General features: G+C 39.5%; 1 protein-coding gene across 7 annotated transcripts in view; it reads right to left on the bottom strand.

The window, feature by feature from the left end:
• Nucleotides 1–1,902: 1,902 nt before the first annotated feature.
• tcf4 (transcription factor 4) overlaps nt 1,903–22,336 on the bottom strand; it is a 256,145-nt gene continuing 235,711 nt past the window's right edge. For 3 of the 7 annotated variants that reach the window (XM_086300091.1, XM_086300092.1, XM_086300097.1), the window contains 5 exons: nt 19,783–19,921; nt 15,419–15,584; nt 12,298–12,527; nt 11,293–11,440; nt 1,903–8,836 (listed from right to left, as the gene is read on the bottom strand). In XM_086300091.1, the coding sequence (XP_086156217.1) occupies nt 8,788–8,836; nt 11,293–11,440; nt 12,298–12,527; nt 15,419–15,584; nt 19,783–19,921 (732 nt within the window). In that variant the 3' untranslated portion in view covers nt 1,903–8,787. Of the gene's footprint in view, nt 8,837–11,258; nt 11,441–12,297; nt 12,528–15,418; nt 15,585–19,782; nt 19,922–22,336 lie in introns of all 7 variants that reach the window. The other 4 variants (XM_086300095.1, XM_086300096.1, XM_086300093.1 and 1 more) reach the window with 3 other exon arrangements.

Below are 22,336 nucleotides of genomic sequence, written 5' to 3'. Positions count from 1 at the left end.
TATTTCAGTAAAACCTTCCTTACACTTGAATGGATGATGTAAACTTTTTCAATAATTGGCTTGAGAACATTTACTTTTCACTTTTTTAGGTATAAAAGATTTGCCCCTCCAGAAATATATTCCAATTTATAAATAATTTAGCTTAAAGTTTACCTCTATTACAGGATGTGCTTCATCTGCTTGAGAGAAAAAGAGAAAAGATGCTGTGAAAAAAGCCCAAGCACTGGCAAAAGGGCAATTATGCTTTATGAATTTAGTTTATCTTCTCTGCCTCGTCACTGAAGTACAGCAAGAAAAAACATACGTTTACTTGTAAGTTTACTTTACTTATTGTAATACTGAAAAACATGATCTACTGAGTGAGAAGGTGAATGTGAAACATTGTATGTGCTTGTTTGTACTGCTGAAAACTACAAAGCAAAGCATACTGTGTGTCACATAAACAGTTCCATGATATTTATAATATATGTTCCATGATACATTAAATCTGTGTTTTGGGTCCAAAAAGTATATCTTGGTTTCAGACCCTTAAATTATTCCTTAGATTTCACCCAGGCCGAAATACAAGACCGTGACTGCATCGGAACCTCAGCTTGAAAGGGGAAATTTGTTGGCCAGTGGTTGCTGACAGGCTCACTTGTGGTTGCTTTGGTCACTAGCAGATTGCCACGGTCACCTTTAGTTTGCTTTGAAAAGGCTGACTAGCCTGTACACACTTGGCAACTGCTCACCGAGTGGTAGAGACACAACCTGTAAACAGATAATGTTTATAGAAAAGTTTGAAATAAGGGTTCACCTTTTGAAAGATGTTGGTTGTAATAATAATAATGGCTTGGATTTATATAGCGCTTTCCAAGGCACCCAAAGCGCTTTACAATGCCACTATTCATTCACACACTGGTGGAGGCAGCTACAGTTGTAGCTACAGCTGCCCTGGGGCAGACTGACAGAAGCGAGGCTGCCATATCGCGCCATCGGCCCCTCTGGCCAACACCAGTAGGCGGTAGGGTAAAGTGTCTTGCCCAAGGACACAACAACCAGGACAGAGAGCCCGGGGATCGAACCGGCGACCTTCTGGTTACAGATGTGCTTGGTGGAGAATTGCAAATATAAGTGTGGTCTGAGTTCACTCCAAGCTCTTTCTAAATGCATATTTCACCCAAATAAACATTTCTCCACATGCCTGGTGGTAAATATATGGCACTATCTGACACCCAGATATAATGTTCATTATGTCTTCAGCATTGGGTTGTGTTGTGTTTATTAGGCAGGTGTAGCAATAGGAATGTTAAATTAGGACATTGTGGTTTCCGCAGTAGTTAGCATTAAGAGCTGTTTGTTGACCTGCAGCTACTGCCTGTATCCAGCTTGTCAAAAGTCCTGTCCGTTTAGTGAGGTCATCAGGTTTCAGCAAGGTCATGACTGCTATCAGCAAACACTGGCTGACTCAGCTGTAATTGTAACCAGATAGCTAGCTAACTTTAAAATGGTAGAAGGTGTAAGTTTTGATGGTGCTACTCTATTCTTTATGCTAAGCTAGGTTAAAAGGTTTTTCTGTAGCCAAAACTCCGTAGGTATGAATAATTTTAACACTACACAGTTACTTTATTTCAGAGGGTAACTTCCATACATTAAAACCCCCAAAATGTAATTTGAGTGTCTATGAATTAAAAGATGTTTAAAGCTGTAGTTCATTATTCACGGTAACAAATGCACTGGATTGCTTTTTTTAGGTTGCAGGACACACTCAGCATCCTGGCACATAAGCAAATAGGTCATTTTGTACCATAAACCTTATCGAATACAACTTGAGGACAGCTGTGTTCAACAAAAGTAACTTGTGACATACGAAAAAGCTTTGAGTGATGACTGCTGGAGATAAATAATCAGACTGTTTCCAAATTAGTTCTGCAACATTTTACTCTTATGGAAAAAAAGATGATGACACTATGACATCAAAATGATCATACATTTAGGGGTTTTTAGAATTATTGATTGTACATTGTACAAAGAGCTAACTTATTGTACAAATACAATAACTATCATACACCTGGTAACACTTTGGATGCACAAGGATAAAACCGATAACCATCTTCTTACTGGATATGTGTGAAAATGTGTGCTAGGAATGGTTAGTTGGCACTTAACATCAGTGATTTCAACTATGAGCAAATAATCTGGAATTGACAGAAATCTTTTGATTTTCTTCTCATAGCACTGAACACTAAACTATCGCTGTCTGAAACAGATTTACTTCAGATTGTCTCAGAAATTAGAAAATCTCTTGGCTGTGCGCTCTTTTTCTTCATATAGGCCCTATTGAAATGTGAAATAACCTTTATGTGCCTTCATCAGCACAACACAACCAGCTAAAATACTAGTGTGGTTTTAGTAAGACAACTGCACTGATTTATGTATATGAAACTGATAAGACAGCATAAAGAAATTATCATAAATATTGTGAGGAATTATAAACGTACTCTTTCTGGCAGTGGAAAAACTGATTGTTCATTTGCTATTTTCATTTATGATAAGTTATGCAGGAAGTTGTCTGGAAAAATGTTGAGTATATTTTTTTAAAATTCTTTTGAAACTGCTTTTTTCTATGATATAAATATACCAAAGTTATTGTGCTACTGATCTTGGCAAGTGCTCATCTGTGGAATATACCCAAATGCTCGCTTAGCCTTAGAGTTGTGAGAAAATAGAAAAAAGTTTCCTGGAAAAACAAAGGACAGGAGTGGCCATTTTGAATTCAACTCATTATTGCAGTAAAACTGGTACAGAGTAACAGATTACAAAGCTCATGGCACAGTCACTGAAAAAGAAATGAGGTGTGTATGTACAACAAGGAGGAAAAAGAAACAAAAATGTTAACATTTTGGCTAATAAGAACACCAGGGGTAACAAAAAATGAAGGTACTGTAATTCTGGAGATGACTTGATTATACAACAAAGAGAAAATATGAAATGAAGCATCGCAAAAATAACATTACTTAAAAAATACATGTAGCACTTGCACTGACAGATTCAATCCTTGTGTTTAACCTAGGTCCAAATCTGAGTAGCTTTTCCTGCTGACAAAAAGCTCAATTTCAATGGCAAACACTAGAAACAAATGACTGAAACTGCCTTGCACATCATCTGAGTTCTTTTTGGGGAAATAGCTGATACAATTATTTGCTGATGACCTGCTTCTTTATATTAGGCCTCAGTCACACTGGCCTCAAAGTCCGGTTGGCAACCTGGCAACCTCTGGTCAATAAGCAAAGTGGTTGCTGACAGCTGTTAATTACAATTGATCGCAAAGAGGGCGCTGTACAAAAAAAACTCCTTATGATTGCTTCAGTCGCCACAGTGCCTTGACTCAACTGTTGTTGTGATTTAGTGCAATATAAATAAAATTAAACTGACCTGAATAGATTGTCATGGTTGTCTGCAATTTGCATGGATGATGTGAACAAATCATAGTGAAACTTGCAAAAGTTATGCTTAACCTCTGCAGCCAACATTATGTTTCCAAAATGCTCAACTTTGACTATAAATTCACATAGCTGTTGTTTGCATTGCACTTTCCACAGTTTTACTACCATTGGGCAAGTAGCTGGTGAGTCCACATCGTGGATCATGTAAACTACAACTACCACTGTAATCTGCTAGCAACCAACGCAACTACAAGGTTTTCAGTGCAACACCATAAAGCTCTTTGCAACCAGTTTTCCCTAGCAAATGCAAGAACTCTTGAGCAACCACTCTCAACTGGTTGGGGAATACACATTTTTTCTTAGTGATCTGTGGTTGCCAGGAAATTGCCAGCCAGTCTTTGGCCCCGTGTAACCGGAGCTTTAGCAAAGCTCCAATCTCTAAACAAAATGTTCCCGTTAATCTTGAATCAGGTGTTGAGGATCTTTTTTTTTCCATCCACATTTATATGCCATCATAAGGAAAATAAATGCACAGCAGTCAGAGCTGGCTCGCAACCTGGCGACAAAATCAGTGCATTTGTAAACACTCTTTGGGTACCTCAGTCAAGATTTCATCATCGCTTGTTTCAGATTTTCAATTCTTTTGTTATTGCAAAAATTAGAATTTTTATTTTTTAAGAAATTTTTAAAAAATTCCTTAAATCGCGCAAAATAAATGACTAACGTTGGCTCTAATACAAGTGATGCTTGGTGCAAGCGGAGACGACAGTTTGAGTTACACTTGTTGCCAACCAAAACCACAAACAGTACAGAGCACCACTGATCGAAACAAAAACTTGGCACCTGGCTACTGTAACCGGACGAATACGACCGCACTGAAAAGTCAAAACAAGTTCATCATCATGATCATCGTGTCTCACTGGCAAATCTTCACCCCACAGAAAATGATGGCTGATGGCTATTTACACACATCTCTGCGAAAAAATACAATTAAAAATGTAATGTCATGAGGCATGGAGAATTAATGTCATATCCCTTTCATGATTTCTGATTCCTCCCTCTAACCCTCAAAAATGCCCCCCACAGATATAAACATAATATTGAAAAATAATAAAAAAAACTGATTTCTGAACTTTTGACCTCACTACATTTTCAATGTGACACATTTTTTCAACACACACTGAATTTTACTTTTTCATCTTTTAACAAAAGAAAAAAACCAATACAACATATTTCTAAAACACAAAATAACAACAGTCTACATGTAAAAATATAACTTTTACATACACAATTTCAAAATAATGGTAAAGTTTGCCATTTTGTTGCATACAATTTACAAATGTCTGTGTGTTGTTGTTGCCTTGGATAGATAGCAGTGAATGGAGCTGATGGAACTCCGGTCCCATTTTGTCCTGCGCAGGGTGCCGTACTAGTCAGAGGGTGGCAACAACGGAGAATACAACGAAGTCAGTTGAAAATTTATAACACTGAGGGGCCTCGCCAACTTCCGCCAGTTCAGTCTTTGAGAAAAGAACTCCTTGCCAAGCAAACACTCCCTTTGCAACGGAAAATTAAAAAAATAACAGAAAACGGCACCCTCGTTATATATTGTATATATTTTTTGTACATTTATATATAGATTGATTTATTCAAATAGATTCTTTTCCAGTTTCCGTGCCTTCCTGTTGATTGGGTAGAATTTTAACCACGTCAAAATGACCACCGACAGTTAACAATGCTGCCAGATAGCGAATTGTGTTTTTTTGTGTTTGTCTTTTTTTTGTTGTTTTTTACATTTTCTGTAATAGACATGTAAACCAGAACAGACAAAAAAAAGTAATAAGAGAAAAGATTCTTCTTATAAAAGAGAGCAAGAGAGAGAAAGAGAGAGGGAGGGGGAACAAAAAAGAAAATTAGTTTAACAACATACAACCACACACTTTGTACTGAAGACTACATTGGCTCATGGACAAGCCGATCAAATATTGATAAAAAGCTGATAAGCTATAATACAAGAAGAGACGCGTTGTTCACCATGGAAACAGGGTTGGGGCTCGGAACAGGAAAGTGGGGCTGGAGTTATAGAGGACTTTGGGGGATGGGGAGGACTGGGATGGGGGGTAGTCTTGCTAAATCAAGCATCTGTCCCATTGGCTTGAAGCCAGAACACGCTGTCTACTTACATATAAGCGTACAGTACATTAAATACAGTTTAGGTTTTTTTTTTTTTATCCAAAAAAATACTTTTTTTTTTCCTTTTTAGCTTTTTTTAAATTCCCAGGTCTGGTAAAAAACCTGACTGCATAGAACCTAACGACTAAGAACAGGTTTCCCTAAGCTTGCATCCTATTAAAAGACCAGGTAAATGTCCTCCTCTGGCAACTCGAATGATATGAACTCTAAAAAGGCACATTGGTAGAAGTGTGAATGTTCAAATTGCATCTGTGGGACCGCTTAAGTGGGGCAAGAGGCTGGGAAGAGGGGCTATAGACTCTAGTTCAGGGCTCATAAGGCTAGGGTCAGCAGAGCACTGGGACTGGGGATTAAACATAGGCCTGGACTTAGAGGGGTTCAAACCGTGGTTCAAACTGGTGTGAAGGGGGACTTCCAGACTTACACCACAATTCTTGCAGATATTCTCAGTAGCTTTGATTTATCTACTAATTCCAATTCTCACTTAGGTGGTCATAACCTTCGACATCAGGATTTTTCCTGTTCCTGTTCCTTTTCTCATCTACGACTATCAAATCAAGAAACATGGCATAGAACTGAACACACTTTGAGTACAGAGTAAAGTAACATATTATTGGTTGGACTTTCAAACTGGAATTAGCAGCAATTAGCTGCACTTAACAGGTTCATAGCTGTTAAGTGCAGCTAATTGTAGCTAATGCTAAAGACAAAACCGGTAAAACCTGAAACCTTCCTCATTCTGGTAGTTGCAGATATAAGCCAGAGTCGGCCCATATTTGTTTCTCTGGTGCAGAAGCACCAACTGTGCTGTGACAGAGTTGTTGTGTTGGAACATGACCAGGTGCTAAAACTGCTACTTCGGTGTGCAGTTTTCCCCGGTCCAGTCAGGGAATCTGGGTGGTCATTGTTTCAAACAGGCCTCCTGATCTAATCTAAAAGCTATTCAAAATGCTGGCAGTCATCAATGTAACACCAAGTCTGGCAAAACAGCTCAATTTTTCATTGTCATCCCCTCCTCCCTCCCCCAACCCCATCCACACTGTTTAAAAGATAGCATCCACAACTGAAGCACTGTCAAATGCATGCCAAACCAACAGGCTACCCCTAAACACCAATTGGAAGCACTAACGTCACAAGCCACAAAACCTCTGCTTTCCCTATCCGCCACATCAGCACTGCAAATAGTTTCTTAACGTCTTTATCCTTATAGGAAAAGGTAAGTTGTGAAAACTACTTTTGCCTATGGACGAAAGGTCAAAATGCACACAAGGCCACAGAGTTGTTCCCAGCCAGCAAGTGTCAATTGGAAAGTCCCCCCTACTCAAGCTCTCTGAATTTGGAGGCTGGGTTAGATATTTAGGGCTAAGATCAATCAGGAAATGAGGGAATCAAATGACTCAAACACGGGAATGGTTTCACAACTGCTGCTTGCACCCTTGAAAAGAATTATACACCCCTTGCCCTGATGACTGTTCCCTTACTTCCCCTGCAGCGTCATTAGTCATTGAAACCAGTGGATTCTCTGCTTTTCCTTTTCTCTCCCTCTAGCTTTTAATCCCCTTCATACCAACTCTCAGAGTTCAGGCCTTCAGGGAATGTGCTAATCATGGAATAGAATTCACTCCAGTGATCAGGCCAGCTCTAAACCACTTCGTCAATTGAAAAATCTTTCCTGTCATCTGTCCGTCCCCTCAACCATCTGTTCAGCAATCCTTAGATTTCAGTAACAGTCTGGATTCCACTCTCAAACTTTGTCATTGGATAGCTGACAAAAGACTGATTCAGAATGTTTGCTCTACAGCTCTTTCTGTAAATTGAACCCACAACAACAATCTAAAACGAGGATGCCATGAAAGCCTTTCCTTCCTGCCACATTTAACAGTACAGTTTTCCTATTTCTGCATCATTTTGCTTTTCTGTCTATCCATTGTAATTCGTCAATATTCCCCAGTCCCTCTGGAGTCACTCGCTGATTGACTGATTCAGTGATTGATTCCCTTAAGAACTCTCTTCCTCCCAGTAGATACACACGGGTCATTTGGGTATAAATATCCTGGCTTTTGGATTTGTGTTCACACAATAACTTTACACGAGTTTACAGTCTCCAAAAACTCAATGTGTGCACCAGCAAGGAGCACTAATGTTCAGGTTCTTTTACACTGACAATGCAAATGTTTGCACTTTGTAAGGGAATGCATTAGAAAGGGAAGAAGTCGTAACTTCTTGTTGGCCCTGCTTCTTTCTAGATGCCTCTGATAGTCAAGCATTGGCAAAAGTTTTCATTCAAATCAGTCAGCAATTCAAGCACCTCTGAAAAGCTGCATGATTGCAACACATTTGGTGCCCTAATGTTTTCTTCATTTTGATTTATAGTTGGAAATTTGCTTACTGTTTGTGTCTGAGTATGCAGCCTGTGTTCATTTCTTAGTTTTGTTTCCTTTGTTTCTCCGTGTGTATCTATCTGACTGGTTTGCATCCAAGAGGAGATCAGGCACAGCTTCATCCACAGTGTGGCGTTAGATTGCCATTCAGTCAGAGATGCGCTGGAGCTGCATTCAACAACAGCTGCGCAATGTTGCTTTTGTTACAAAAAATCTCTTTAAACACTTTGTGATATGTTTTGTGTCATTCTGAACATCCCTCCCCAACCCCTTCCCTCCTCACTGCCCGCGTGCAGTATAAATTTTTTATTATTTTTTCCTTTTCTCATATATATATATATATATATAATTATATATATATATATACTATATATATTTATATAGAACCCTTTTGTTCTTTAAAACTGGGAATGCTGATAAAACATGTAGCACAAGAAGAAGTTTCTTCGATGGTGTGATTCCAAAGACTTGTCCATTGCTGTCACTTTGTGTCAAAAGCTGCCGCTTCATAGCAGCCATGTCACAGCGGCATTTTTTAGGTCTCCGCAAAGAAGCATTCAGTTCACTTCAGCTGGAGATGCAAAGTGACGAAAGCAACTAACGTGACTCTGCAGTTTGTGTTCTTGATAGAAGAAGGAGACGATGACAAAGAGGAGGGTCAGAGACGACAGACGAGAGGAGAGAAAAAGGCTGATCTGATTGGTCAGGTTAGGGTTCCAGAGAAACTGATTGGTCAGGCTGAAGCAACAACAGTTTTGATTGATTGCCAGGTTGTCATGGAAATGCCTTCAGAGGAAGTGGTCACTCATCATCTTGATGAACTCTGGCACCTTGGACCTGGAGAGACAATGAAGGAAAAAACAGACAAATAAGCCGATACTGATATCGGAAAGACCAGAGAATACTACTTTTAGTAAAAGTACATATTTTGATGATTATGACTAATATGATTCATTCTGAACCACCTAGAAATTTTTATTCCCAGGATGTCAAATATTGCAGTTTTGTCAAAGCTGCTGCAACCTTAAAGCTATGAATCAGGTGCAAGTACCGTGATTCAACAAACTGATGGTACTAGTGAGACTGGGATGACTTCCAACACATACTGTGTGTTATTAAATGGTAAATGACTTGTATTTGTATAGCGCTTAACTTAATCCCTAAGGACCCCAAAGCGCTTTACACTACATTCAGTCCTCCACACATTCACACACTGGTGATGCCAAGCTACATTGTAGCCACAGCTGCCCCGGGGCACTTCTGACAGAGGCAAGGCTGCCGGACACTGGCGCCACCGGGCCCTCTGACCACCACCAGTAGGCAACGTGTGAAGTGTCTTGCCCAAGGACACAACGACTGAGACTGTCCGAGCCAGGGCTCAAACCGGCAACCTTCATTAAAAGACGAACTGCCAACTCTTGAGCCACGATAGCCACGTGGCATTAAGCCCAATGGCAAAGTGCAGTCTTTCAGTGCGAAGGGTTAATGCTCTCAAAGTTGAATTTTTATTAACCTAACCAGGTAATTTTGGTATCTACTAAGAAGTAAGCGAAAGTAAAAAGCAGTTCAAACGGAAATGAATGTGCATAAAATGTGAACTTTATCCTCCTGACTGAGAAATTTATCCACCTCCTATCAAACCTCCTACTGCAGACCTCTCAGATCACTCTTTTAAAGGCAACTGCCGCTTCAAGGCACAGGTGCTAATGGAAACAATGTGCATAATCTTGCAGTGGTAGCAATATTGGAGAGAACAGCAGTATTTGATTCTGTGGGAAAAGCTTTTTGCCAGATAGCTTTTGTGCATTTTTCCCTGAGCCTATCTGAATCTGAATGACAATAGCAAGTCCAATGTCCAAGGCTCTTAGTTATTGCTGAGCAGCAACAAATGTTTGAAAACTTACAGATGTCCCTCAAAGAGGGGAATTTTTATAGAATTCATTCACTGACTTCTGGATGTCAGAGTTTAATTAATAGAAACAAGTTTCCAGTTCATAAATACGTTATTATACATTTTCTTTACATAGTTTATTGGAAAGTTTACTGGGAATAAACAGAGGCCAAAGGAGCTCAACTCATAGTTAATGATCAGAAATGTAAAACAAGGAGGAAGTCAGAGTTTAATATATTCATGCAAGTATTCTTAGCCTACTATATTCAATGATAGATACTATACACTGACAATAATACACATAAATGTTTTGGTGCATCTGGTTCATCCCACTTAAAGTTACCAGAGTCATGATTGTGCTAAGAAGGTGAAGTGTATAAATAATTCAGTGAAGGTGTTATTTTATTTCCTTCACTGCAAATTCTTTGTAGAGAAACTGTGGTTTTGTCTTAGGTGACGCCTCCTCCTCATCAAACACCTTTACTACTTCAAGGCTACAGAACTTCAGTAAAGAAGCTCACTTACACATTAAAACATGCAAACACAAAAGCAATGTGACTGTACGACACAAGTCCAATTCAAAAACAGTGACAAACACACAATCACACATTAAAAATCGCACTTACTGCCAATCTGTTGTTAATGTGTACCCAGACCAGACAGAAACTCTCTCATGTGCTTGGCTTCTGTTTTTAGTCAGCCTAAATATGCTGTGTTCTTCAAATTCAGTCAAATAATGGGAGATTTGATTCACATGCTGTCTGTGTAAGTTGTAACCTTTTAAACAACAATTCTGCTTTTTGCCATCTGAAAATTAATAATATAAAAACCAAAATATAAAAAAATATGTGAGTGCAGTTCAGGAACCAATTTATTTCAATCTCAGGCTCATTGTTTTGTTTTTAAATTCAAGCTCATAAAATCGAGTGATTAAATCGATGATTCAGTGTGGACATATTAGATTTTACAGCTTTTATTCTGGGAAACCAGCAGATCCCATTAAAACTAATGTTATATTTCTAGTTGTGGTGTGAGGACAAAGAGATTTCTCATGTTGTATTGTAATGCTTGAAATAGTTAAAAAGTACACAGACAGCACATGAAGGAATGGCAGGCATGTGATGAACAAATTATAACTTGCCATGCGTGGAGACCTAAAAACAGAAACTTCCAATTTATTAACTAAAAGCCAAAACACAAAAATTGCCTTCACACTACTTTATCGTCGCTGCATGCATGTTTTTTCTGCTTGTGATTTGTGATGAGATTCTTTCAATTATATTTTTGCACTGTTTTTTTGAATGACTGATTCTCTGGTTTGAGTTAAAGGTACAACAGCAGATTAGTTTATAAGTGAAATCTTCTGACCATTCAGGGGGGAGGAGATGTTGCTGCGTTTTACATTTGTCCCATGGGGTTCGGCCCATCACCCATGGCGGCGGCGGAGTGGTGCGCTGCGGCCAGTGAGAGGGGAGTCCCGTCTGATGTCACGGTGACCTTCTCCTCCTCGCGGCGCTTCAGACAGGCTGCCTTTGGGTTCAGGTTTCGCTCTGGACAGAAGGAGACAGAGAATGGTTTTCAGGTGTTTTCTCTTATGTCCGTTACTCAGTGAGGTTTCTCCTTCAGCTGGATTCATCGATCCCCACAGACTGATGGCAAGAACCCAAAACTATGGTCTAGAAGAACACAATCAACAGGTGCTACTACTGCCCTCTCCTGGAGACCCTGGGACACTACATTTATATGTGTTATCACCTAAACCTGCAAGGTTTAAAGTCAGAATCAAATCGTGCTTTTATCTGACGGAAACATCTGGATATCTCAGGGATTTTCTTTTAGAAACCTTATATTTGTAACTGGGATATGGTTGAAGCCTAATTCAATCATGGTAAACTGCTTAAAACATATTTCTTTTGCCTTTTTTTTTTAAACCAAGAAGTAACACAGTTCTCTCAGACACAGGCATTTTCAAGCATGTTTTCAGTTGTTTCTTTCCAAAAAGGCCTCTAGTTAGTTAGTAGTTTTTCATGCTATTTGTTGTGAATAAGACATATATATGAAAGCAGTTATATCTTTTAAGAAGAGGGTTCAAGGTCACTGACAGTTTTATTTGTTTATTTTCAGGTTGTGTGACAGGAATAAATGAAAACTTCTTATCTGCTTTATACAAATTAAATTACAGTCAATGAGACCATAAACTCATCAGGAAAGTCATTACTGAGATCACAGAGCAAGCGAGCTGAAGGCAGGTTTTCTAATACACTTTAACACAGGTTTAAATGACTTCCTCATTGGCTTCACTTTTCAGACCTGGAAGTTATATCCATATTTTATTACCACTCTATTTCCTAAAATACATACAAGGCAAATGTACGTGCTGTAATGCAGTGCTTCACTTGAAACCAACCTCGGACTTGTTGTTCCAGACTGAGGATGACAGCCACGGCCTGGTGCAGGATCAGCAACTTTGTCTGAGGTTTGTCGCTCTTCAGGTGCAGCTGGACCATCCTGCCCAGCTCCTTGAACGCCTCGTTGATGTCGCGGACACGAAGACGCTCCCGTGCGTTGTTGGCCATCCTTCGCTCCCTCTCTCTCTCCATCTTCTGCTCTGGAGTCAGGTCCTCATCGTCATTGTTGCTACAGAGACCAACGATGAAGACAAGGACGAGAAATGGAAGAAGAAGCAGGGGATGAAGGTGGGAGAAGAGGAGAGCGAGAAGGAGGATTTGAAGATGAAGGTGGTGTTTGCATACCTGTCTCGTTTTAATACAAACCTACAGTGCTGCAGGTTTGCAGAAGCAAGGTTACAACAACAGCAGGGTTTGGGAACAGACACCATGCTGGGCTGCATTCTGGCAGTTTCAAGGGCTACTCTGTTTTTTATTTACTTTGTCACATATTCTCTGCTTGATGTGGGGTCACATCAAGAAGCAGTCTGAAGATAATTCTTGAAATAAAGAAGACTAACATGGAAAAAACAGAAAAAAAATTGCTGACATGGAACTCTGTTTACTTTGCTTGCCCTCTTAAATCCACTAGGTAAATCAAATTCAAATTTTATTTGTCACGTACACAGTCGTACACAGTCATACACAGTACGATATGCAGTGAAATGCTTAGACATAAAAAGACATAAAAACATAAAAAGCTAATAATAGTGGCTCACTGCATCACAGTAATAACAGAAATCAATCTGATGCAGTGCTGGTGGGAGAGACTTTCTTCAGCAGCATGCACACAGACTGCTGTTTGCACAGCAGCACTAACTTGATTAACTCTCCCACTCAGCACTGGGATCATCTGGTCATGCTACTTCCATATCACTTTTGGTAACTCATCAGAAGGTATTTGTGTTTTAAAGCACACATTGTATATACAGCACCTCTTCAACAGAGTGACAATGAAGGCTCTTTTAGTCTTCAAGATGTTTTATGTATCTAAAATCAATCCAGAATAACTAGATACATAACATACAATGTATATATTATCAAAGCCTGGAATATTCCAGGCCTGGATATTTTCTAACTGGCTGTCACTAGCTAAGCTAGTTTATTTGGTGGTTAACAGTAAAACAAAACTGCCTTATTACTTGATCTCTGCAGTGGTTATGAGACTGACAAGTCTCCTAGCATCCTCGTGATTGTTTAAGCGTTCTTACCTTTGAAAAATATCTATAAGTCAGGTTTGTTAGGCTAGAAACAACTCGCATCTTAAATACAAACTGAATAAAGTTTGAGTTTCCCTTCAGGGACTGAAAAAGCAGGCAACACTGTACACGGGGAGTGACTCTGATGTGTCACAGCACAACAACAGGTAGACATGGGAAAATCTGTGGCTTAAACAGACGGTCAAATTTGAGAGTGTTTGGTATATAATGAAAACATCCACAAGGTGCTAGTCTCAATGAGCTGAGGAGACAGACACAGAGGTGTGGTTAGTAGGGGTGTCTGATAATCTTCTGGGGTGCAATAACAGTCAAAATAATAACAACTTTTACCACAGATTTTTTTAACTCTTGTGATCACGTGATTTGTTGTGCATATGGTTGCCTGGATACAAAGCTGGTGACTTCAACTTGGGGCTAAAGGGCGTTTTCACAAATCTCTGCCTTCTGCTTTCTGTCACTTTGAACCCTTTCAGGACACTGGGTCACTCACTGCTGTTAATCATGTGCCATGCTGCATTCTGCTGACAACATGAGAGTGAGCGAGTTTATAAGAAGATAATAAGAAAGAGTGCTTAGTTTATGTCGAGAAAGACAATCAGATATATATATCGTTTTTTTTAAGTAGGCAATCCGTGCAATTCCTCTGCAAAGATGCACCGAATAATCGGACTGCACAACCCTGCTGGTAGAAATTATATTTTTATGGTATGGTATGGTTTGAGTTAGAAGCTATACAAATGTGTGCTTTCCTGCTGGATCACATGACAATATGTTCCCAAACCCTGTAAAAAAGCATCAGTTAAAAAAAAACAAGTATTATGTTCCTCATCTTCATCTTCAAAAACCTTCAGTATCATCAACCTCATAATTATCAACATGACCGCCACCATCATGTACAAATTTCTGGGTTTAGGATCCAAATGTTTCCGATTGAGTTGTCCTCCAGGTGAAAAGAAACCACAATAAACATCTTGTTTATCTTTGGAGGGCTGAAGGCTGCTCCACTGTATCCAGGACGGGAAAAAACAACAACACTTTCTATCGCTTCATATTTTGCTTGCTTAAGTGTTTACATCCATAATGAGTAGGTTTCACACCTTTAAAACATTAAGCTTTCTCGCCAACAGCAAGAATATCCATAAGTGTTTTCATTGCAGTTGATTTCCCGACCCTGACACAGCGAGACAACACTTCTTTGAGAATATTGACTGCTGGCTCTACTCTGGTGTGTGAGAAACAGTTAAAACCAGGCTCAAGACCATGGAGAGACTGACGGGATCAAACAGGAGCTGCATGTCCACCAGGAACCTCTGCTCCTCCCTCAACAGCGCCGTAACTTAACCAGCCGCTCAGTTAAAAAGGGAGATGCCAGGTGAACACGGACTCAAAGTCTCGTTGTTTACTGAAATATTTAGCTGCTTCTCAACACACTTGGTCACTTCATCAAAGTCCAGAGGCTGGTTCCCAAAACACTCAAAGCTTTAAGTCCTTCTCTGTGGTCCTTTTCCAAAAAGTGACAAAAATACTTTAAATTAAGTAAATATTTAGGGGAAGTCAATTATTTAAGGTAAAAAGATATAATAAAACACAAATAAGAATTCTTCACATTGATTTTTCATGTATCTAGCTAGTTTTTTCCACCTTGAAACCTGCTATTTGAGCATTTTATTACTTCTGCTTTATCCCATATTGGTCACATTGTGGTTTATAATTTCAGCATGCTCTATTTTTGTCTTGCTCTTTATCAATGACACAGGAACCAGAGAGGTCTCCGAGCGCTGAGGTGTTTTGGGAAAATGCGTGTCCCAGCCCAGCTGAGGGTTTTGATGGAAGCGAACGCCTAAGAGGTTGGCGGGGTTACCTAGATCTTGACCTCTCAACAGATTTGAGCTCCTTGCTGTCGGGGTCCTCTTTCTTGGTGTCCAGGGACTTCGAGTCCTGCAGGAGGTTCTCGTCTCCTTCGTCCTCAGACTTGATCTCCGAGCTGACGGAGGAGGTGCTCTGGCCCTGAAGGCCTCCGGACAGAGCTGCAGGAGAAGAAATGAGAAGATGGGAGGGGTTAAATGGTGCAAACAGGTAAACGCATATGAGCCCGGTACACAGGTATACAGCTGGCAGAATAAATAAATGATTGGTTGCCAGAAAGAGCCAGAATGTGCCAGTTTGTGAAGGGAATAGTAAACTTTGATATATGAAATTATAATTTTAGGGGTAATCTCTTGCATGGAATAGCATTTCTTTGCTTGACAAGATTTTATTCATTTATTTATTTACAGCTCATTTTAGGATAATAATCTAAACCCACAGACGTTGATTCTTCCACCTTTTTTAAGTGTAAGTAAGTGTAAGGCTTGTTTTAATAACCAGCCATCTTCTTAACATGCTTAACGTTAACATAAACTCCAGGTGCCACCGCAGCACGGGACTAATATTTGCTGAAAACGAGCTGTTTCTATTACAAGCAAGAAAACACAGGGACCTATAAAATTAAATGTACTTACAGTCCTGTTTAAAGTCAATACTTTTACCAGATTTTGACATTCATGGTTTGTTTTCAGTTTTAAAAAGTATTGACATTCATGTGGAGATTAAAACTATCACGTTAAACGTGTGTAAAAAGTAAAAAACTGTTCTGATATCTGCTGCTTTTGTGATAAAATGTTTAATTTTAAATAGAAGCATCAGCTGTAAATTTGAAGTGTAATGGTTACATGCCGTGTAACCATTATACAGCATTTACATGATATTTTGCAGAGCACTGTAACAAGAGCTGGATGGGTATTATAGTAGAGGTGGAGATATGAGAAAGTGCACACTATATGTAACAGTTTGATGAACCTGGTATAATGTCTGATATGTTGATTAAAAAAACGAAACTGACACTTTGTGTCTATATTTGGTTTCACTTGTTGGGTTAAAAACAGCTCATTTAGGTTAACATTTCAGATGGTGTTCCTCGTCTTCACAGGCTTCCGACATGAATGCAGCATCAGTCCTGGTTGAACCCTATTAATTCTCTAGTCAACCTCCAAGATGGCGCCACTGGAGAGTCGTGGTGCAGTCGTACAGCCTCTCTACCCTCTGACTGTCTCTCTCCTCAGCTGAACAGTGCAGTCTTTATTTGACGTCTGTATGGATCCGTCACTGGGACGCTGCCAGCATCTCAGTCAACACAAAACACTCGAGCACTGTGTTCCCCTCACCCTGTACACACACACACACACACACGCCAGCCAACTGTCGGCCATTTTGAATCCCCGTCTGCCTGACTGGAGGCATTTTGTGAGCAGCTTTGAGTGACGTCCCGTGTTTGGTTGGTGTGTTTGTGTGTGTGTCTCTTTACATACAATCAACTGTGTGTTTGTGCATAAATAGCTGCAGCGAAATAGACGTTAAACTGTGAAAAGTGACTTTGTGCTTCTGAATGGCTGATTGATAACACGCAGTCACAAAGTGACGCCGGCGGAGACAAACGCGAAATTCGAGGACGCACCTCCATGTTAATTAAAGCTTCTTCTCAGGGCTGTTTCTTTTGTCTTACTCACATCCTTCCCTCGTGTTCTAGCTTCCTTTACCGCTCGGCGTTCTCAAAAGCTGTGAGCAGAGGTTAAGTCTGACGTGTGTTAACACTGGAAAGCTGTGTGGTGTTAACAAAGTGCTACAGCACAATGCACCGCACAAACGAAATCTGAAACTGACTAAAGGTCCTCAAAGTGTCCTTTGTCCAGCAGGCTCTTATTCTGAACAATGTGCTGCTACATTAACAGAGTTTGTTTTTTTTGCCAAAGTTGTTATATACTTACAGCTATTTCCTAGTATTTAGTAGCAAACCCCAGTATATACTTCTTTTGTGTTCTCCTACTATTATCTATTTTAATTATTGCAGTTATTATTTCTGATACTGTGGTTTTTTTTAAGTACTTATCAACAAATCTAGCAATGTTTTGGACAAATCAAAGCTACTTTCTATAGAACACAGTTGCCAGCCCTGCACCATAAGCTCTCAATAAGGTGCCGCTCTCCACTTCTACTCCAATTCATATCACTGTTTTTGAAACATTGGTTATTATTAATTCTTCATTTATTACTTTCTTTGGTCTTTGTTTTGGTAAAATCCAGCTAGAAAACTGTTCTAGTTTAGAATATTCTCTGGAAAAAGGGAAGATATAACAGTCTAAGGCTTCACTCTACACCTCTTTGGTCATGAATTTGTGGTTTTCCTGTTTAATTCAATTCTATGTTGTCAAAAAAATATTTCTGTTGTTACTTATTGTTACACATTTTTGAAAAAATAACTGAAATGAAATTACTATCATTATCAGTTAGACAGCAACAGAGAGGACCATTATCAGTGTGTTCTGGTGGTCTTAGGGCAGCTGACATAGATATAAATGATTGTGTGACAGGAAACAAACATTCGGTTACTTCCAACATTCTTTCTAATGAGTAATTTCACATAAATATATGTGATATTGCAGTACAGTATTTGTACGTAACTTATGCTTGTGCTGTTTTTTTGCTAGACAAAACTGCCTAATTTAATCAGGATTTTAGAAATGCAGAGCAGCAGCTCATGTTTGAAGTTTCTCTGCACTTAAGTTGTAACTGTTAATATATAGTTTTTATGGGCTGTGCTTTAGTAAATGTTTCATACTCGTGTTTATTGACAATAGAAACTTTATTTGGCTGTAAAACTATATAGCAAATGTGAATATGAAACATTATGAACACAGGCTGTTGCATGTAAGCTTCAGAGAACCAGGCTACACTGTTCTGTTCGCATTTTGCAGGCCTATAGGTGCAACCTCATGGCTTAAATAAATAATGGCTGTGATGCGTGACATGTTTAAAACTCTGAATCACAACTGCAAAGACTGACATAAATCCTTATTTTCCAAATGTGTCCTTTTGGTTGAGTGGACCAGACTGTGGATGCACCAAATGGATTATGTTTGTTTAAAAGCCGTGTTTAATTTGGGAGAACTGACTATTAAAATTATATTAATAATATAGAAATCCACGTATCAGCACATGTTATACACTGAAATAACATTACCCAGTTTGTTGAGCTAATACCATAAATATTGCACAAGTATGAATGCAACATACCATCAATATTGTATATAACATAACTATTAAAGTTAATAATTGTTTTGAAGTTGAGAAGAAGACAGAGGAGGAAGCCACAGGTCTGCCACTATAATTGTGCGCTTGCTGCCAAATCCATTTTAATAGCCTTTATTTACAGCCTCCACACACCCTCAGCCCTGTGTGTGTGTATGAGTTATGAACGGATGCAGAAGTAAGGAGTAATAGCTTCTTCTTCTTCTGCCAGAGTGTGTGTATGTGTGTTTTCTCCCTCTCACCTCATTACACACTTGGCTGTGGTCGGCGCTGGCTGAACTTTGCTGCCAGCAGAGTCATTTTCAGCCTTTAAAATTGAGCACAGGGCTAATTTGCTACACAGCGCACTCATATACACATTTCCCTCCTGCATATTCATATCACACACACGGTGTATTTGTTTAGCCTGCTCAGGCGATGAAATTCTGAACCTGACCCAGGTAAGGTTTTCCCAGTTTTCTCTTCCTCCAGTTTATCTCCAGTTTCTTTTTCTGTATGTTTTCTGGTTGCACTTTTTTAGGTTGTCCTGTGTTGGGATTAACTTCCAGACCTCCTATTTTTTCTCTTCTGTTTGTTTACTTCTTCTTCTTTTTTGGACAATTTCTTCTCCTCCTCCTTCCTACTAATTATGATCTACTTGAGAGATGCTGCCTTTACTCTTTCTTGGATCGTTGTATTGTTTTAAATCATGTTTGTCCATTGTCTTTGCTTACTTTTTTATTATCATCATACAGGCCCAGAAACACTCCTTTCTTGTGCTTGCACATGAACAAACCCTTGATGTGAGATTCCTCTGCCTACACGAAGCAGTGGCAGATGTTGGTACTGTTTGTCCATCACTGCTGCATCTTTGTTTCTTTATCTGGACATTGTTCTTATTTATGAAATGAAACATCTGGTAAAAAGAAAGACACAGCCGAGAATACCAGCACTTTCTTTCTTTCTTGTGCGTACGTTTGAATCGAAGCGATTTTTTTTCCATATAAACACTTGATGTTGAGAAAAAGGTTTATGCTTCAGTGTGAGCCAGGGAACATTCATCTGGGGACACTGGCAGATGCAGCGTTTTTGTAATTTATCTATGAGTGTGCAGGGTCTCACCACGGTACGGGTCAGGCTGGTTGAGGTCCGGCGAGGTGGCTGACTGAACCGGCAGCTGAGGTACCGGCACCTGACCCCCCATCGAATGTCCTCCACGCAAACCGCCCACACTGCTGCCGTCTTCTCTGTGAGAGCCCACCTGGAGAACAGAGAGGAAAGGCGTGAGGGAGAGTTTCAACGAACAGCTGCTCTGATTCTGTCTACAGTCAGGACTGCAAAACAAAGCATCTTCCAGTTTCTAAGTCCAGATGTAATCTGAGCATTGGTCTACTCTGATGTTCTCCAGGTTCTTTTGTAGAATGTCTTAACTTTTGTCATTTCTGTGGAGGTTTTCTTTACCAGCAGGGTTTTGATCTCATGAGCCTTCTGAATTTAAAGGAGTTTGACCTTGATTAAAAACAACGATATATATGTCTGTCACTTTAATTAATTAAATTTAAGTTATACACTGCCACTTTAAAAAACACTTGCCTTCAGCCACTTCACATTGAAAGGTAACGACTATAATATTAAAGAGAGACCGTCTTTCCTATGAGCAAGCACTTGGCAACCGTGGAAAGGAAGAAGTCTCTTAACATGATGAGACCTCCTACTGAACCAGGATCAGCCATCTACCTCAACCAGTTGAGGGGTGAGGAGACAGAGAAAGGAGAAAAGAGCCCCACAGACAACAAAAAACCACTCTGTAGTTTTTAAACAGGTTAATCATACAAGGTTATATAGCATTTTTACTGGGGACTACTTCTAAAGGCGGATTAGCACACCCTGTTGAATTTGGCAGCAGGATGGCTTATGTTGAGTCCATGTGTGTGTTCATTATAATAAGGAACATGTCACCAAGTGCAACATCTGCAACACTGATGTGTTTTCAATAGTTTTTGGACAACAATGGATTTCTGTGGTTTTGTTACACAGGCAATATCCTTTTAATCAGATCAGTTCGCTGATGGCTTTGGTTATTTTGCATGACTTTCTGACCATAAGAAAAATACTAAACATTACGACATATCACTTGAAAGTCAGTAAGCACTAGTCCACACACTAATTTCTTTATTTTAAGCTGAGTTTTTATCAGTTTCTAACAAGAGTTTTAAAAATCCTTTAGTATGGATATTTATATGAAGCAAATGTATGAATTTCATTTACCCTCTTAAAATCCTCCAGGTCATGGACAACCCACCGAGGTAATGGGATAAGATTTGGGAAAATACTTTTATTACTTTAATTTATTACTAATTAGAGTACTTACTTCATTTCTATTGTCTGTTTATATTAGGAATTTTATGGTATCATTTCACTTTTCATGAAACAAACACTGTAAATTGTAATGAACTCTTCCTTCCTTTCTTCCCTGAGATGTTGTAGTTCTGTCTTTGCCCTGTTGAGGGCAACCTCACCCTTCTAATACACTGAAGATCCCCATCGCTCCTATCTTTCCAATCTCACATGCATCATTCCCATCAGTGTTTTTTTTTATTATTAATTTTCCATTTTTCCAATTTTCCAGACTCCCTGTTTTCACAAGTGTGTGTGTTCGTGTGTTTCAGTACAGGTTCATATCTCCATGTCTGACATGTATATTTACAGTTTCTTCTTTTTTTGGCTCCAAATTGTGTCTCCTTGTTTTTCATGTGGATTTCAGGGAAATACTGTATGGGTGCGTGTGTGTATGTGTGTTCTTTGCTGAATCCTATCCATCTGTCTACCACACACACACATGTACATGCACACACACATGACAGCACAACAACTGACAATTATCTTAATGCCCATATGTTTAATTGTGGGATTTCTAATTCCCAGAGCACCAAGTAGCTTCCAGCAGGGACTCACTGTTTTGGCACGAGATGGATTTTTTTTTTAAAGTGTGCGTGTGTGTGCGGGCTTGTTTGTGTGTGATGCCAGCTTTCTCATGGCATCCTGTGGTTCTGGTCTCTTTCTCACCCTCCCTTCCCTGAGCTTTGTTTTACTTTGAACATTTCAGCGGGGCTGTTGATAAATATGAATTATGATGATGGGTATGCTGTAAAACAGTCCGATATGAATGTCGGGTACAGACCTTACACACCAATCAAAGCTGAATGGCAGCTCAAACTTTGCATAGACACACTGTTATAATGAGCCTATTCCGTGCTGCTATTTTATTCGTTCCCCCAGCCTGACAAAGTGTTCGTGGTGTTTTGGGAGTGGATATGTTACCCTGACCAATCAGCAACCAGTGACGTATCCATTTGGCTGATGTCATCTGCAGTCTAGATGTATGTATTAGTGGTTCAGGGCCACCTTCTTATGTAGTGGTTTATAAATTTAATATTGACTTGGCCTGATTCCATAATGAGGGGTTTAAATGAAGCAACCATTCTCACCTGGCTTGTTCTCATCCTTCATCCATTTTATTTGTATACTTTCGTTGCAGTAAATGCATGTGTTTTAATAGTCCTCTGTGCACAGGGCACCCATGCAAAGGTGGTAAACTTGATATCACTGGGCCATACTACATATATAAAGGTTGAATGAATGATATAAGAGTTTTTCTGGGGTGTTGCTAGCAGCA

Source organism: Aulonocara sp. 'chitande type north' Nkhata Bay, linkage group LG7, assembly GCF_057382095.1.
Source record: "Aulonocara sp. 'chitande type north' Nkhata Bay isolate Kocher_YH1m ecotype deep benthic linkage group LG7, A_spYH_male_GT1.1, whole genome shotgun sequence".
NCBI lineage: Eukaryota > Metazoa > Chordata > Actinopteri > Cichliformes > Cichlidae > Aulonocara > Aulonocara sp. 'chitande type north' Nkhata Bay.
The sequence above is the reverse complement of the archived record's forward strand: the minus strand, read 5'-3'. Positions and strand labels throughout refer to the sequence as shown.